We start from the raw sequence: 17,751 nt of genomic DNA, 5'->3' as shown, positions 1-17,751 counted from the left end.
TCTCTCTTTCACTTTTAACACTCAAGGATGAGCTCACAGTAAGTCTTAGTAAGTTTGTTATTGTACCTGTTCGTGTCTGTTCATGTTTGGGCTTTTGTGTTTCTGAGAGTGTCTGTCCTTGTGTGCCTTAATATGGGAACAATATTAGATTTGATGTCCGTTTAACCGCTATCACTTTCCCACAGCTCCTGAGGCCCCTGATAAGCCCACCATCTCCATGGCGACTGAGACATCTGCATACGTGACATGGATCCCCCGCGGTAACCGTGGTTTCCCCATCCAGTCTTTCAGAGTGGAGTTTAAGAAGCTGAAGGGGAAGGGAGGTGGGGAGTGGGAGGAGGCCGTCACTAACATCCCCCCCCAGCGACTGTCTGTGGAGATCACTGGCCTGGAGAAAGGTGAGCTTCATCACCATCATCATCGTCGTTCCCATCACAACGTTATTCCTCATTATGACAAATGGCATCATCATCATTAGCATGACTGTCATTATCATGGACATTACACTATCAGTCATCATCATAATCCTAGCTATTTTAATAATGACTGTAATCAACATGGTGACCAGATGGTAACCATTAGTGTGAATGGAGAAACAGAGAGGCTGTGTAACTGGTGTTTAGTTCGTTTAACCCGCGTGGGCTTTCTGTTTCCCTGTAGGCATGTCCTATAAGTTCCGTGTGTTGGCGGTAAATGTGATTGGCGCCAGCCCCCCCAGTGCCCCCTCTAAGGCCTACACGGTGGTGGGGGGTGGCAGGCCCAACGAACGCCCTGTAGACGGACCCTACATCACTTATAATGAAGCTATCAACGAGACCACCATCATCCTGAAATGGACGGTGAGTGGAACTGTGTGTGTGTGTGTGTGTGTGTGTGTGTGTGTGTGTGTGTGTGTGTGTGTGTGTGTGTGTGTGTGTGTGTGTGTGTGTGTGTGTGTGTGTGTGTGTGTGTGTGTGTGTGTGTGTGTGTGTTATCGTGATATAAGTATGGCTATAACTCTTGTTACTGTTGTTATGCTAACATTAAACCGTTCATATTCTTTCTCTCCACAGTACACTGCCGTCAACAACACCCCTGTCTATGGTTTCTACATCTTCTACCGGCCGACAGACAGTGACAACGACAGTGACTATAAGAAGGACGTGGTGGAGGGTGACCGTTACTGGCACTCCATCACTGACCTGCAGCCTGAGACGGCCTACGACATCAAGATGCAGAGCTTCAACGAGGGGGGAGAGAGCGAGTTTGGCAACGTGGTTATCTTAGAAACTAAAGGTGAGCAGATCTCATTGTCATCTTGGTGACACACGCTTACAGTTATATTAACATTTTAGTCATTTAGCAGAGAGACTTACATTTATATTAACATTTAGTCATTTAGTAGAGAGACTTACATTTATATTAACATTTAGTCATTTAGCAGAGAGACTTACATTTATATTAACATTTTAGTCATTTAGTAGAGAGACTTACATTTATATTAACATTTAGTCATTTAGCAGAGAGACTTATATTTACATTAACATTTTAGTCATTTAGCAGAGAGACCTATATATACATTTTAGTCATTAAGCAGAGACTTACATTTATATGAACATTTAGTCATTTAGCAGAGAGACTTACATGTATATTAACATTTTAGTCATTTAGTAGAGAGACTTACATTTATATTTACATTTTAGTCATTTAGCAGAGAGACTTACATTTATATGAACATTTAGTCATCTAGCAGAGACTTACATTTATATATACATTTTAGTCATTTAGCAGAGAGACTTACATTTATATTAACATTTAGTCATTTCGCAGAGAGACTTACATTTATATTAACATTTTAGTCATTTAGTAGAGAGACTTACATTTATATTAACATTTAGTCATTTAGCAGAGAGACTTATATTTACATTAACATTTTAGTCATTTAGCAGAGAGACCTATATATACATTTTAGTCATTAAGCAGAGACTTACATTTATATGAACATTTAGTCATTTAGCAGAGAGACTTACATGTATATTAACATTTTAGTCATTTAGTAGAGAGACTTACATTTATATTTACATTTTAGTCATTTAGCAGAGAGACTTACATTTATATGAACATTTAGTCATCTAGCAGAGACTTACATTTATATATACATTTTAGTCATTTAGCAGAGAGACTTACATTTATATTAACATTTAGTCATTTCGCAGAGAGACTTACATTTATATTAACATTTGAGTCATTTAGCAGAGAGACTTACATTTATATTTACATTTTAGTCATTTAGCAGAGAGACTTACATTTATATTAACATTTAGTCATTTCGCAGAGAGACTTACATTTATATTAACATTTGAGTCATTTAGCAGAGAGACTTACATTTATATTAACATTTAGTCATTTAGTAGAGACTTACATTTATATTAACATTTAGTCATTTAGCAGAGAGACTTACATTTATATTAACATTTAGTCATTTCGCAGAGAGACTTACATTTATATATACATTTTAGTCATTTAGCAGAGACTTACATTTATATTAACATTTAGTCATTTCGCAGAGAGACTTACATTTATATTAACATTTGAGTCATTTAGCAGAGAGACTTACATTTATATTTACATTTTAGTCATTTAGTAGAGACTTACATTTATATTTACATTTTAGTCATTTAGCAGAGAGACTTACATTTATATTAACATTTAGTCATTTAGCAGAGTGACTTACATTTATATATAAATTTTAGTCATTTAGCAGAGAGACTTACATTTATATTAACATTTAGTCATTTCGCAGAGAGACTTACATTTAAATGAACATTTACTCATTTAGCAGAGAGACTTACATTTATATTAACATTTAGTCATTTAGTAGAGACTTACATTTATATTTACATTTTAGTCATTTAGCAGAGAGACTTATATTTATATTAACATTTAGTCATTTCGCAGAGAGACTTACATTTATATTAACATTTGAGTCATTTAGCAGAGAGACTTACATTTATATTTACATTTTAGTCATTTAGTAGAGACTTACATTTATATTTACATTTTAGTCATTTAGCAGAGAGACTTACATTTAAATTAACATTTAGTCATTTAGCAGAGAGACTTACATTTATATTAACATTTTAGTCATTTAGCAGAGAGACTTACATTTATATATACATTTTAGTCATTTAGCAGAGAGACTTACATTTATATTAACATTTAGTCATTTCGCAGAGAGACTTACATTTAAATTAACATTTAGTCATTTAGCAGAGAGACTTACATTTATATTTACATTTTAGTCATTTAGCAGAGAGACTTACATTTATATATACATTTTAGTCATTAAGCAGAGACTTACATTTATATTAACATTTAGTAATTTCGCAGAGAGACTTACATTTATATTTACATTTTAGTCATTTAGCAGAGAGACTTACATTTATATATACATTTCAGTCATTAAGCAGAGACTTACATTTAAATTAACATTTAGTCATTTAGCAGAGAGACTTACATTTATATTTACATTTTAGTCATTTAGCAGAGAGACTTACATTTATATTAACATTTTAGTCATTTAGCAGAGACTTATATTTACATTTTAGTCATTAAGCAGAGACTTACATTTAAATTAACATTTAGTCATTTAGCAGAGAGACTTACATTTATATTTACATTTTAGTCATTTAGCAGAGAGACTTACATTTATATTAACATTTAGTCATTTAGCAGAGAGACTTACATTTATATTAACATTTAGTCATTTAGCAGAGAGACTTACATTTATATTAACATTTAGTTATTTAGCAGACGCTCTTATCCAGAGAGACTTACATTTATATTAACATTTAGTCATTTAGCAGAGAGACTTACATTTATATTAACATTAAGTCATTTAGCAGATGCTCTTATTCAGAGAGACTTACATTTATATTTACATTTGAGTCATTTAGCAGAGACTTACATTTATGTTAACATTTAGTCGCTTAGCAGAGAGACTTACATTTATGTTAACATTTAGTCACTTAGCAGAGAGACTTACATTTATGTTACCATTTAGTCATTTAGCAGAGAGACTTACATTTATATTAACATTTAGTCATTTAGCAGAGAGACTTACATTTATATTAACATTTAGTCATTTAGCAGAGAGACTTACATTTATATTAATATTTAGTCATCTTGCAGAGAGACTTACATTTATATTAACATTTGAGTAATTTAGCAGACTTATATTTACATTAACATTTAGTCATTTAGCAGAGAGAGTTACATTTATATTAACATTAAGTCATTTAGCAGATGCTCTTATCCAGAGAGACTTACATTTATATTAACATTTTAGTAATTTAGCAGACGCTCTTAGCCAGAGAGACTTACATTCATCTTAAGACAGCCAGGTGGGACAACCACACATCACAGGCATGTGTCAAGTTTTATAGATTTTATTTTTTGAGGGGGGTCGAGGTGAGGACGAGGAACACTATAGCATGCTTGTTAAAAAAACATCATACGTGGCTAGGGTGGTCCAGCAGTCTAAGCCTCCAGAACACACATACTGCTTCAGCCAGAGGAGGCTGGTGGGAGGAGCTGTAGGAGGATGGGCTCATTGTAATGGCTGGAATGACATAAATGGAACAGTATCAAACACATGGAAACCATGTTTGACTCCATTCCATCAATTCAGTTCCAGCCATTACAATGAGCCCGTCCTCCTACAGCTCCTCCCACCAGCCTCCTCTAACTTGTCTCTCTTGCTATCCTATCCAGAAAACAACAAAAGTATAATTCTTCATATAATGAATTTGATAGCCTGACTGTAATACATGTTGTTATATCAAGTAAACAAACCCCTCTCTACCCCCAGCTCGACTGAACCAGCGGCCCTCTCCATCGGAGGCGTCATCTCAGAGACCAGAGCACCCCGGGGGGCCTGTGCCCCGCCCCAGCGACCTCCCCTACCTCATAGTGGGTGTGGTCCTGGGGGCCCTCGTCTTCATCATTGTAGCCTTCATCCCCTTCTGCCTGTGGAGAGCCTGGGCCAAACAGAGTTAGTAGTTATGATGATGATGATAATGGGAGGGCAGTGGTAGTAGTTGTTGGATCAATTCCGATTTTGGGCTGGATTCAATCCGTATCGCCAATGTATTGCGGAAGATCCGCATTAAAATGTAAAGATCATTTCTGATTGAGGCGTCATATGCAGCGTTTACTGTGAATGCGGTCTCGGCGACCACGGGAACATCGCCTTTAATCGTCAATTGAGATATAAAGCGGCTCTTCAGCGCTACAGATTGAGTAGAGCCCTTAGTCATCACAATTGTTGTGATGAACAGTTGTCCATCTGAATTGACCAATCTGCAATTTTGAATTGACTAGTAATTCATAATTCCCTCAATTCTTCTCTCATATCCACATTCTTGTCGCGTGTCAGTCTTGTCCATATCTAACAACAGTGATTGTGTTTTCTCCTCTCCAGAGCAAACATCAGACCTGTGTTTCCCAGCCGTGGCACACCCTGTCTCCTCATGCCAGTATACCATGGTGCCTCTGCAGGGCCTGGCTCTGGTTGGCCACTGCCCGCTGGACCCCCATTTGCCCACACCACATGCCATCTACCCCCCTAACAGAGAGTGCACACCCAATGGGAAACACCATTACCCCACACACCATCTGCCAGGACTACGCCAGGTGAGTTCCATCAACATGTCAAGGTCATGTCTTGTGCATCTGCCCAATAAATCTCTGTTGGGAGCGTATTAGCCTTGGGCACCTTATTCATTTGTTTTTCATGTGTAACAGAAGTCTAACAGATGTCTCTTGTTCCTATTGCAGGAGGATGTGGAGTATGATATGGAGTGTGACACGCTGCTAGCACAGACCATGTCAAATGGACACGCCCCAGGCTACCACTACTCTAACAGGTAGGCACAGGACTGTTCTCACATACCCTCAATTTGTCAGTCATCCAGATAGTTTTTCAGTCCATCTGTGTTTATTTTAATTATATGTATTTATGTAACCTTTATTTAGCTATGCAAATCAGTTAAGAACAAATTCTTATTTACAATGATGGCCTAAAGTCAAAAAGCGTCCTGTTGGGTTTACATGTGTATATATAATCATTCTCACCCAAACATCTCGCTCTCAGTGAGCCTGGAGACGGTGAGGACTGCTGTCTGCCCGATGACTCCACCCTCCAGCTCCTCAACACCTCTGAACAGCCAATCAGCACTCAGAACCTGACGGGCAATGCCCATTTTCACAATGGGGACATCAATCTAGGTACGTGTCTGTTCTCTCAAAACTTTAACATTAGGAAAACGTATGCATTCACCTCACACTTCAGCTATGAATGCGTGTACGCCCACTGCAATGTCAAATAACCATGTATTTTCCTCCCCTGTCTGTCTGTGTAGACCTTCTACCCTGCTCTCCCTCTCCTCTGCGATCACTGGAGGAGAACTCCACGGCGACAACATCAACAGCTACAACGCCAGAATCCCAAGATGCACTTCCACTCCAGAGTGAAACAGGGACGTCAGACTCAACAGATGCTTGAAAAACACTCAGAAAAACAGAAAACAAAAGTCTATTTTTGTATCACAGATATTTATATATTTATGCTTTTGTACATAAACATTGTTTTGTTATGCTGTATATAAGGATATGTTCATATTGAAAAATACATGTATCTGTATGTCAGTTTCTGTGATGTTGTAATCCTGCTATGTGATTGTATATTCATGTCTGCACACCTTGAGGAAAGGAGGGGGATTCCAATCCTGGTGCTGATTTAAGTCAGTCAGCGCATTCTGTTGAAGGTTTCATCTGACTGGCATACCACTGTTTCTCTGACTAGGCACCAGCAGCACATCTACCAGTCTGCTTTAAGTCATTCCCTGTAGAACTCCTATGTTCCCCTTATTTCCAACTTAGACATCTGGTTATTATACGATCCTGATAGTCGCATGTCAGAAAAAAAGACAAATGGACAGGGTTGTGCTGCTCAGTAGAGGAACAGAGAGCAAGCTTTTTGAGGGAGCACTACCTCTATGTTCAATGAAAATGCATTGTGTTGTATATACTCCCTCTTCTGTTCAGTGTTGTCATAATGGTACAAGTGTCCGCCGTTTCATAAAGAAATAAGAATTTTTCATCAAAAGTATTAAATGTATGCAACTTAAAATCATTCTGCCTTCAGTAGTTTAGAGTACAAAGAGATATATTGTATAGTTATTTATTTTTAGGAGGGGAAAGATTCTGGAAGTTTTGTTACCTAGTCACACCCAAGCAGATTTACATTTTAGACTGAAATGAGTGTTTCTGCTGGTCACTACTCCAAATGACTGTGCCTTGTGAGGGGATCTTTGACGGCTGCGTCAATATTATCCTTCCCCAACACATGGGTGCATCAGTATTAGCCTTCCCTGTGAGGCATCAGAGATCAAAATGAAGGAGTTCCTGAATCTGTAATCCATCTTTGTGTGTAGCTGTTGGCATGGTTACACAGGCTGGAGCACTATTGCATGTAAATAAAGCTTATAATGAAATCACCTTTGTTTTCGCGTTTAATTTTTAACCCTGTAAAATGGTTTGTAGGGAATTGAAATAAAGCAGGTATAATCGCAAAAATTATTGCAAGAAGCCATTTCAGATAGCTTGCTTTGATTTGTCCCTCGCTCAACTGAAGGCACATAAAGTACTGTTAAAGGGAAACTAGTGATATCTGGAGGACATCCTGTTTCTGAAACAAACCAAGGTTAACAATAAATAAAGGTTAATAAATCCACTTTATTTATTTACAGATACATACATATTATACTAATAATTGTCATAAGAAATATATTTACAAAATAGCTCTACACAAATGGGTTCTGTACAGCCACCATGATTAAGTTACATTTAGAATGTTGTGCAATTTTAATGTCACAGTCAATGAAAGTACAAAACTCTTCATAGCATGTCACAAGCAGATATGTCATCACGTCAGACACATTTGCAAACCATATGGTTTAGAATCTTTATTTCCCCCATCATAGATGTATAGGAGGGGAATGCTCAGTGAAATGCTATGACTTCACTAACTCGGGCCTCCGATGCCATGTTAAGGTATCAATTGAACTGACAGGCTGTCAAAGTAGAAAACACTTGAATGTGAGAGTAGGTTCACTAACCATGAATAATAACATGATACCAACCAAGTCAGCTAACATACAGAACTGATCAGCAGCCCTTACAACCGCTTCAATCCACACAAAAGAGTTGGAACTCCTGTCAATTCAATTGGCCATGACATTTTTTCACGTAATTCAATTGAACACATTTCTCACTGAAATGGAATGGATTCCTGACTACCACGTTGGCACCTCAAGTCCTCTCACCTACACGGCAGAGCTCCCATCATGCCCTAGGATATGGCTGATGTTGTGGGCGGGGCGGTTGGGCTGTTTGCCCGAGTCTGCAGAGGAAGTGTTGGAGAGGGACAACAGGGGGACATGGGCATGGCAGAACCATCAGGCTGCATTGCCGTGGCGATCTCTGGGAACAGCGAGGTGAGGCTGAAGTTGGACAGGTGTGGGGTAATGCCAGAGGAGTTGCTGATGGGCATAGGGGGCATGTCTGTGAGTAGGGGGAAGCTGGCCTGGGCGAACCCTACGGGACGCGGGGGGGACAGGATGGAGCCGAAGCGGTTGTTGAGGGGGGCAGAGCTGCTTTTGTCGGTTCCGGGGCTGGTGAACATCTGGTTGGAGAAGTACTGGAGGGGTATGTCGCTGGGGTGGGCGGCAGAGGGGTAGGAGGGATAGAAGGAGGGTAAGGTGTTCTGGGGCTCTACGGGTAGCAGGGCTGAGGGGCGGGAGGAGTTGGGCTGGCTGACAGGAGGGATAAAGGTAGAGTTGGCGTTGATAGGAGGAGGGGGATTCATCCCTCCTTCCGGGATGAAGGGGAAGCCAAAGTTCTGGGCCAGGTGTTGGTCAGGCACAAGGTTGTTGTCCCCAGCAACCTGGGCATTGTCTGCCATAAAGCGGACGATACTGCTGCGCCGTGCCTCACCCCCGGACTGTGGTCGACCCAGCAGGTGCACGTCAGGCTCAAAGGGATTCCCAGGTCTCAGGCTGCCTGACCGTTGTCGCTCCCCAGGCCTCAGCTTCCCGCTCTGGGCCTCCTGGGTGATGTGGCGGGAGCGCTGGCTGACTGAGGTGGGGGGTCTGGAGGGGGCAGGGGTGCGGCCTGGCTCGGAGCTGCTGTGGGGGGTAGGAGGGTGGGGGAGGCCTGCCCGTACCCCTGGGTGGGCACCCATGTTCCCACTACCTTGAGGGATGTGGCCCTTGTTGCCCTCCCCAAGCCTCATAGCTGAGGCCTTCTGTGTGGGAGGAACACTGGGGGTGGATGCTTTAGCCTGCATGTCCCCTGCAGAGCTGCCAGGCACACAGCCGTACTCCATACTGACCGGAGGACAGCACTGGACTGCCCTCTGGTGGTTGGTCTGCTCCAGGAGACTCTGCATGAAGCTCTGTTGACACCCCTCCTGGTCCAGAGGAAGCCCTGGAGCACCAATATGCACCCCCTGTGTCCCAGGATGGGGTCCACTGTACCCACCACGGGGTCGCCCATCCCCTGGAGGCCCCAGTCCCATTCGGAATCCCCCCTGCTGCCCTCTCTGAGAGGAAGGACCTGATTTAGGTGTCATGTCCCCGCCACGGGACACCTGGACCTCGAAGCCCCCCAGTTGATGCCCCCCTCCAGCACCACTCAGCGTTTTAAATGGAGGACACTCAGAAATCCTCTGGACGTCTGCAGAACCAGGGTGGTCTGGGGGCAGCCTGCTCTGAGGGTTATGTGCGACGTTGCCCTTCACTCTGGATGTGTCCAGGTAGCCCCGTAGGTCTGGTTGTTCCTGTGTAGTACCACGTGTAGCCTGGAGATGGAGCCCCATGCGCTGCTGTTGCTGCTGCTCACCAGTGGAGGAACTCTTCCCAATGAGAGCCTCTGCTGAGTAGCTGGAGACCCGGTGGCGCTCCTGGCGCGATGGGGCACAGCCCAGGTCGGAGGGCCGAGAGACAGGGTTGCTGGGCTGGGAAGTCAGTTGCTGCTCCAGGTTCCTAGAGCTCATCAGCCTCTGCATGGTACTATGGTCCTGACCAGACTGAAGGGAGGGGATAGGAGAGAATAAATGATTTGATATTATAAACTGGGTGTTTCGAGCCCTAAATGCTGATTGGCTGACAGCTGTGGTATATCAGACCGTATACCATGGTTATGACAAAAACATGTATTTGTACTGCTCTAATTACATTGGTAACCAGTTTATAATAGCAATAAGGCACCTCAGGGGTTTGTGGTACATGGCCAATATACCACGGCTAAGAGCTGTATCCAGGGACTCCCCATTGCATTGTGCATAAGAACAGCCCTTAGCCATGGTATATTAGCCATATACCACACCTCCTCAGCCTTTATTGCTTAATTAGATAACACATGAAATACAAAAACATGCTATATCATGCATATGCATACAATTTATAGCACCAATATACTACCATAGAATAGCAAGAGTACGTACTCAAAGTAAATGTAATCCTATAATTTTATGGCTATTATTCAAGAGAGCCTCAGTAGTTCCTGTACCTTGAGGTGTTCCTGCTGGGCCAGGTGGCTGCTGTGGTGAGCTCTGGGTCCTGCTGGTCCTGGCTGGCCCTCACAGCTCTTCTCCTGGTGCCGCGACCCAAAGTGCTGCTGCTGCTGTTGTTGCTGCTGCTGGATCTGTTGCTGCTGGAGGTGCTGGTGTCTGGAGTGGGAGCTCTGCTGTTGAGGGTGTTGTTGATGATGTTGCTGTGACTGGGCTTGTTGTTGGTGTTGCTGTTGCTGTTGTGTTTGCTGTTGGTGCTGTTGTTGATGAGACTGTTGATGTTGTGACTGTTGTTGGTGCTGCTGCTGTTGGTGTGTTTGCTGTTGGTGCTGTTGTTGAGACTGTTGTTGGTGTTGTTGGTGTGATTGTTGATGATGCTGCTGCTGTTGAACTCCAGTCTTCTCCAGGTGGTGTTGTTTCTGTTGCAGGCCCACAGGAGGGCCGCCATGACCCCCTCCAACCAGCACCCGCTTCTTCTGGACGTGCTGCTCCTGCTGCAGCGCCCTCTGGTGGAGGCTGTGGAGCTGTGCAGGGTCAGGCTGGGTCAAGTGGTGCTGGAGCTGGTACAGGTGGTGCCTCTGCTGCTCCTGTTGCTGCTGCTTCAGGTAGGGGTTCCCCCCGAGGTGTTGGCCCAGCTGGGGTGCACCATGCTGGGGGTGGCCCTGAGGCAGGTGGAGCACACCTGGTTGGTTGTGTTCCTGTACGGGCAGCTGGGGGGTACAGTGGCTCTCGGTGGGTCTAAGCACCGTACTCATGAAGGTGTTGCCTGAGAACAGGGTGCCAACTCCATCAGGGTTGATCCTGGTCATGATGGATGAGGAGGCAGGGGGAAGTTGGGGTACCATCATCTGGCTGTGGTCCAAGGGTTTGACTTCCATGCAGCCCACGTTGGAGGTCGATGGGCAGGCCTTATGTCGCTTGTTACTGCTGGACAGCATCACATCGTCCTGGGCTGGCCGCTTGGACACGTCCTTGATGTGTCGTGGCTCACCCACCCCCACCTGGGGCCTCATATGGGCACTCTTAAGGGGAGTGTACTCGTTCAGTTGGACTGAGCCCGAGCAGGGAGGAAGGCCAGGGGTGGAGGGCTGGGAGACATGGGCTGAGTTCCCCGCAGGGGATGGGACTGAGCCCTGCTGCCCAGCCAGACTGGGGGAGCCTGGGTAGGCCTGCTGCTGACGGGAGCTGGGCCGGATCAGGTTGTTGACACTGAGGGTGCTGGCAGTACCAGACTGGGCTTGGCTCTGGGGTTGGGACTGGGAGTAGGAGAGGTTCTGCGGATGTCTGACTCCGCTGGCTGCACTGCCTGCTACTTCTCCAGCCTGGCCCCTGACAGACAACTGTGATGGGGGTTTAGCCGCTGGAGTTTCCATCTGTTTGGTGAGCTTCGTCTGTTGTCCAGCCCCCCTCTCTTTGCTGCTGGAGGCTTGCTGGGACTTGGGGTTGGGATCCCATGCAGGCTTTGGGTTGTTTGTGGAGCCGGTGGGGTTGTCCACGGTGCAGCCCCCCACCCTCCTCCCAGGACTGTTCTGCTCCAACATAGCCAGGATATCAGCCTGCTCTGTGGTAAAAGTAAATGGTCCAAAATGACTCTGCGAGGAACTGACACTGTGGCCAGTAGGAAGCATGGACGCCACAGAGAAGCCCATTCCGCCACCTGCTCCACCAGACATGGGTGAGTCAGTCTGTCTGCTGGGAGTCTGAGGCTGATCCGGGGCCTCGTTTTCTAGTGTGTACACCTGCTGTGGGAGAGTGGAGTCCTTTCTAGAGGGCGCTGCATTATTCCTCACACTCCCTTTCTCCATACCTGCACTGGGGTGGCCTTCTGCCTGAGGCTCCTTCTCCCTGCCGGACACCGCTGTCACTTTCAGCTCAGCACGATGGGATGGTTTGGGGGTGGAAGTGGGCATGGTCATTTGCTGGTTTGAGGGTCTATTGCAGGTGACCCGCTTCCTGTATTCTGATGGCATGGTCATGGGAACTGTTAGAGAAGTTGAAGAGAAAGACAGTGCACCGGAGCAGGGGGTTGGTGTGGAGGGGACCGAAGGAAAAGCCACAGACTGGGACTGGGTCTGGGTTGTAGGCTGAGACTCCTGGCTGTTGGCTGGCTTGGTCTGACCCGTTGATGAGGTGAGCTGAGCAGACTGGAGAGACACCATTGGTGTACTTTCTATTGAGCTTACAGTGCTGACTGAGGGTCGACATGCTGCTGACGACGTCACACCCATAGATGTGGCTCGAGTCTCTGTGGAAAAGGCACTGATCAGCATAGATCTGCTCTGTCTAGAACTGCCATTGGTGGCAGCTAATCTAGCTTGCACAGCGTTGACAGTAGTAGTGACAGGCTGTCTATTCTGTGTGACTATAGGTCTAAGGTGAGTGGAGCAGTCACTAGGGGCGACAGCAGATTGTTTACTCTGGGAAGAAACAATAGCACTGACTGTAGGAGTATCTGCTGCACACGTGATAGTGGTGACTGCAGATGGACTCACAACACTAGTGATAATGAGTTGACTCTGTGTGGAGCTGATACCGACTGTTGATGTACACGGAGTGACACTAGTGGCATTTGTCACAGAGGCTCTACTGTGTGTTGTGCATGCACTGGAGACAGTTGGCCCACTATGTGTAGAAGCATTGACACTACCATCTTTAGGTGTGGACTGTGGAGAGCCAACACTACTCACAGGTCTGCTCTGTGTGGAAGCCTCAATACTACTAACCAAGGATGTGTTCACTGTGGTGCTGACAGGGCCAGGCTTTGGCTGTATTGTCCCAGCAGCAGAAGATGGGGTTCCCTGAACCACAGTGGCCTCTTGTTCCTGACGGTCCCCTGTTACAGCCACTGGCTTGGCTGCAATGGTGACAGTACGACTAGTCTGCCCCCGTTTCGGCTCCTTCTTCCTAACCAACTTGGTCCTCTTGGTGGTGGCTCTCTTAGTTCTGGGCATTGAAGCTGTGCCAGGCTGTCTCCGCAAGGCCTTCCCTGTACCTACCGCCAGACCTGTTCTGGGTGGAGTCACACTGGGGATCGAGATCTGACTGACAGGGGAACTGTGTGGAGCTGCTGAAATCGTGACAGAAGATGGCTGTTGTGGCACTATAGAGTAGGATGGTGGGGCAAGGGACAGCTGGACGTTACTCTGGGTGGAGATGCATGGCGGCATGCCCTGTGAGATGCTCTGGTTGAGACTGCTGAGGGCTCCCAGGGTGTGCAGAGCCACGTTGGTGGTGGGCTCCTCAACAGTGGTGGGCTGGATAAGCTGGAGACTGCTCTGGCCACCCTGAGAGCCATACTTATCCGAGGTCTTCATAGGCTGCAGGGAAAACACCTGGCCGTTCACAGTGATGGTCTGAGGGGTCGGGGGAACCGGGGGGGCCTGGGTTTGAGGGACAGGACGGGGTAGAATGTGGACCAACTGTTTACCCCCAAATATCTGTTGCCCAGTGGTGGAAGTTGGGCAGCTGGTTGTGACAATCTGATTGGGCATGACAGGTGCTGTAGTGGGCACCATGCCAACCTGAGGGTTCTGAGGAGGAGCAGGTGGAGGCTGATTGGAGGCCTGGATGATGACGATGTGCTGGCAAGGCGTCTGATTGGTTAAGTCCTCCCTGACAACCGACTGGGCTGAGCAAGGATTAGTCTGCTGTAGGATGACAACATTCTGGTTGTTAGTCTTCTGAGGAGCCGTTACCCCAGCAACTGTTGTCCCTGCAGGGTTTACTTGCAATACTTGCATGGTCTGGAGGAGGGGCATCACAGATGTCTGGGGGTGGGGCTGACTCATCAGGGCAGTCTGTGGATGGGGGAGTACTGTTCCCGGTTGTAGTACAGCAGGTTGAGGTTGTGACATCATTGCTGAGTGGGCTACCACAGCAGGCTGGGGAATTATGGCTGACTGAGGGAGGATGGCACACTGTGGCTTGAGGGCCATGACTGGCTGAGGCTGGTGCTGGGCAAGGATAGCTGGCCGAAGCTGGGGTGTCCTCTGTATGGAGGGCTGGGCTTGGATATGGGCAGTGATGGGTGCCTGGAGCTGTATGGGTACCTGTGGCCTCATTTGAATATGAATGGGTTGAACTGATGGTTTAGTGGCCATGGGGCATACAGACACCTGCTGCCCAGTGGTGGTAGTCTCCTGTGTGGAGAGAGACTGGCAGACAGGTTGCACTGTGTTCCCAGCCAGCTGTAGGGTAGTCCAGGTGGTCTGTGTGCTCCCTGCTGCACTGGCCCTGAGGAGGGTTGAGCTGCTGGGGATAGTCGTCCTGCTGGCAGCGTTCTGGGTGGTTATAACCTGGGGAAGGGCTGTAAGGCTGGGGACAGGCTGGAGAGGGAGTTGGGTGGCCAGACTGGCTGCGACGTTGAGACTAGGGGCTGGGGTGGCAGGCTGGGGCTGCTGTGGCAAGGCGGTGGTGACAGTCGGGAGAGGGCAGAGACCCTGGAGGGTGAAGTAGGACACAGAGGGCGGCAGTTTTGGGGCTGAAGGTGCCTCTGCTACACACTGTTCCACCAGCCTGATGCCAGGTATAGACACTGTAGGGGCAAGGGTTGCCCCGGGGAGGAGCGGAGGGGCAGAGGAAGGGACGCTGACGTGCTTAAGAACCCTGTTCACCCTTACCCCTGCTGTAATGTCACAAGATGACTGAACAATCACAGCCTCAGCGTGTTGCTTCCCCTGGTCGGAGGCCGGACTAGGTTCCTTTCCTGCTGGGCGTATCACATTTCCATTGGAGTAGACAATAATTCTTTTGGGGAGCTGGTGAGTGGGCGCTACTTTGGCAACCTTTGCACAGCGCAACTTGCCCTTCCAGTGGACAGTGGGGTCGTCCAGGAAGTTGATGTCGTGGGCTTTTAGCAGTTCAATGTAATGGCCGCTCTCCTTCCGCAGCTCGTCCAGCTGATGCCGCAGTCGCCGGATCTCCTCAGCTGCAGAGATAGGAGACAACAAGGACTAATGGTCATCAACACAGGACTCTCAAACATTCAGACAAGTACACACAAACACTGTCAAATGCAAGCAAGCACATAGGAAAACGCACCCAAAGGAATTAAATACTTCTGCACCGTCAAAACATACCTGTAAATGTCACACAAACTCTCATCTCACCTTGTACTAGGTCTCCTCCCTTGAGAAGCATGGCGTCATTTTGTTTCTGCAGCTCAATTATGTAACGGTAGGCCTGGTCCAGGATCATGTTCTTACTCTAAAGACAAGGAGGGAGGATGTCAGCATGGGATTTACATGTATACAAACACAAGTCAAAACAGATGGCAGGATAACAACAGGATCTTCACAGACAAGACCAACTAATAGCTTCAGACCAAAAGATAAATACTACTCCTTCAAAAGCAAACCAAGCCTGTAAGTTATATGGTTTGGTCAAAAAACTAATTAAGGTGTGTGTGTGTGTGTGTGTGTGTGTGTGTGTGTGTGTGTGTGTGTGTGTGTGTGTATGTGTCTATGGGTTAGGCCTACCTGCTTCAGTGCCTGGGAACAGGGTAGAAGGTCCCCAATACGGTTAATTCCAGCGTTGATCTTCTCTTTTCGCTGTCTCTCAACTAAAGGACAAAAACAAAACCTCAGCGAGTCATTCCCACAAATTCCTGAGAAACTACAGAAAAACACTAAAACACTAAATCTCACCTGCATTGTGAGATTCTTTGTTTTTTTTCTTCCTGCAAGAGAAAATGAAGAGGTTAGCTAATGTTGTGTGTCTGAAAACGATACCCATATCAATGCAGAAGACTGTATGCGTTTCTGTGGTCCAATTTGTAAGTCGCTCTGGATAAGAGCGTCTGCTAAATGACTTAAATGTAAATGTAAATGTAAAGCGCTGACAATACATACGCCAAGGGATCCTTCCCATAGACGTAACAATGGTCAGAAGGATCCATGTTTTGTCCTTACCGTGGTTTATGGCCAGGAGTCTGGTTCTCTGTCATCTCTGGCATCCTGGCCTACTGTACTGCCAAGTCACCACACTCGCAGGCCAAACATTAAATCTCTTCCCTGGCGGACCTGCAACCCAAACAGTCATAAGAGACTAATGAGTGAGGAGATGAGGACTAGACAATAAGAACAAAAACCATCGATTACAAATAAGTAACGGATCATAAATTACAAGGCTGTTGAGCAACAACAAAACTTCCAAATTCAAGTAGCCTCATGTTGTGCTGCCTTTACTAATCACAACAATATGGGACAAGATACGCAGCCCTTTACCAAGTTTCATGTAAACAATGAGATTAGTCCAACGCTGTGTGAATCGGTTTTCCCAGTTAGTAAACATAAGCTGAAAATAATAAATTACTATTGACAAATTGTTTAGAACTCAATATATTGGGGGAAATGGATAGCGTTCTATTGGAAAACAATTCAAATGTAGTTAACCCACTAACATCCCCATTTTCAACCTATACTTTCCCAGTAACGTTAGCTACGTAGTAGCTAGGGGGCCGGGAACTACGTAGCTATCTCATTAGCACTGCTATCCTGGTGTTAGAGTTGTTTCACAGAAGATAAGCCCTATTTTGGTAGTGAATTTAAGCGACAATGACGTAAAACACAGTTCACACTCACAACACATGATGGTATAACCATATTGTGCTAGCTAAACAAACAGCCACCCAGACAGCTAGATGTTAGCTCGCTAGCTAGATCACCATGTAGTAGCTTGGGTACATGTCAAGCTTGCTAGCTAGACTTGCTGAACAAAATTGCAAACAGTAAACCCCCTGGAAAAGTTGGGAAAAATAATAAGCTAACCAATTACCTGTAGTTTCCCCATTATGGGACTTCGTTCCTGACAAAACTTTGGTTCTCTCTGGCAATAAACTCCACTCACAACCTAACACAAAAATCAAGTGGTAAGGCGAAAGGGGCGTAAGTAAACTGAGACGAAAGATCGGGATTCAAGAGATTCGGCTATGATCCAATCAAAAGGTGTTCTGGGACGAAGTCATGGATTGTGATTTGAATGATTGACGGATCAAGCAGGATTTATCCATATTGTACACAAATTGAACAGTCAAGTATGACATTGTTTAATATTGTATTATATATTTTTTTACACCATGTCGTTCGTATATATTTCACTTCCTACTATAGAGCAAATTGCGTCTCAGTGATAAACATTCT

General features: G+C 45.7%; 2 protein-coding genes across 3 annotated transcripts in view; one reads left to right on the top strand and one right to left on the bottom strand.

Moving 5' to 3' along the window:
* Window positions 1-7,538, top strand: part of boc (BOC cell adhesion associated, oncogene regulated) — a 114,666-nt gene extending 107,128 nt beyond the window's left edge. For both annotated transcript variants that reach the window (XM_052483693.1, XM_052483694.1), the window contains 8 exons: window positions 186-398; window positions 661-839; window positions 1,053-1,275; window positions 4,850-5,032; window positions 5,462-5,673; window positions 5,818-5,906; window positions 6,134-6,267; window positions 6,402-7,538. In XM_052483693.1, the coding sequence (XP_052339653.1) occupies window positions 186-398; window positions 661-839; window positions 1,053-1,275; window positions 4,850-5,032; window positions 5,462-5,673; window positions 5,818-5,906; window positions 6,134-6,267; window positions 6,402-6,544 (1,376 nt within the window). In that variant the 3' untranslated portion in view covers window positions 6,545-7,538. The remainder of the gene's footprint in view (window positions 1-185; window positions 399-660; window positions 840-1,052; window positions 1,276-4,849; window positions 5,033-5,461; window positions 5,674-5,817; window positions 5,907-6,133; window positions 6,268-6,401) is intronic.
* Window positions 7,539-7,756: 218 nt separating this feature from the next.
* Window positions 7,757-17,549, bottom strand: LOC118361725 (basic helix-loop-helix domain-containing protein USF3). Its single transcript, XM_035741894.2, is given in 8 exon segments — window positions 7,757-8,480; window positions 8,483-10,129; window positions 10,612-15,539; window positions 15,721-15,817; window positions 16,090-16,172; window positions 16,258-16,289; window positions 16,522-16,632; window positions 17,387-17,549. Coding segments are annotated over 7 exon segments (6,945 nt in total). The 5' UTR covers window positions 16,566-16,632; window positions 17,387-17,549; the 3' UTR covers window positions 7,757-8,366.
* Window positions 17,550-17,751: the final 202 nt, after the last annotated feature.

This window comes from Oncorhynchus keta, chromosome 28 (genome assembly GCF_023373465.1).
Source record: "Oncorhynchus keta strain PuntledgeMale-10-30-2019 chromosome 28, Oket_V2, whole genome shotgun sequence".
Classification (NCBI taxonomy): Eukaryota; Metazoa; Chordata; class Actinopteri; order Salmoniformes; family Salmonidae; genus Oncorhynchus; species Oncorhynchus keta.
This window is presented reverse-complemented; position numbering and strand designations above follow the sequence as displayed.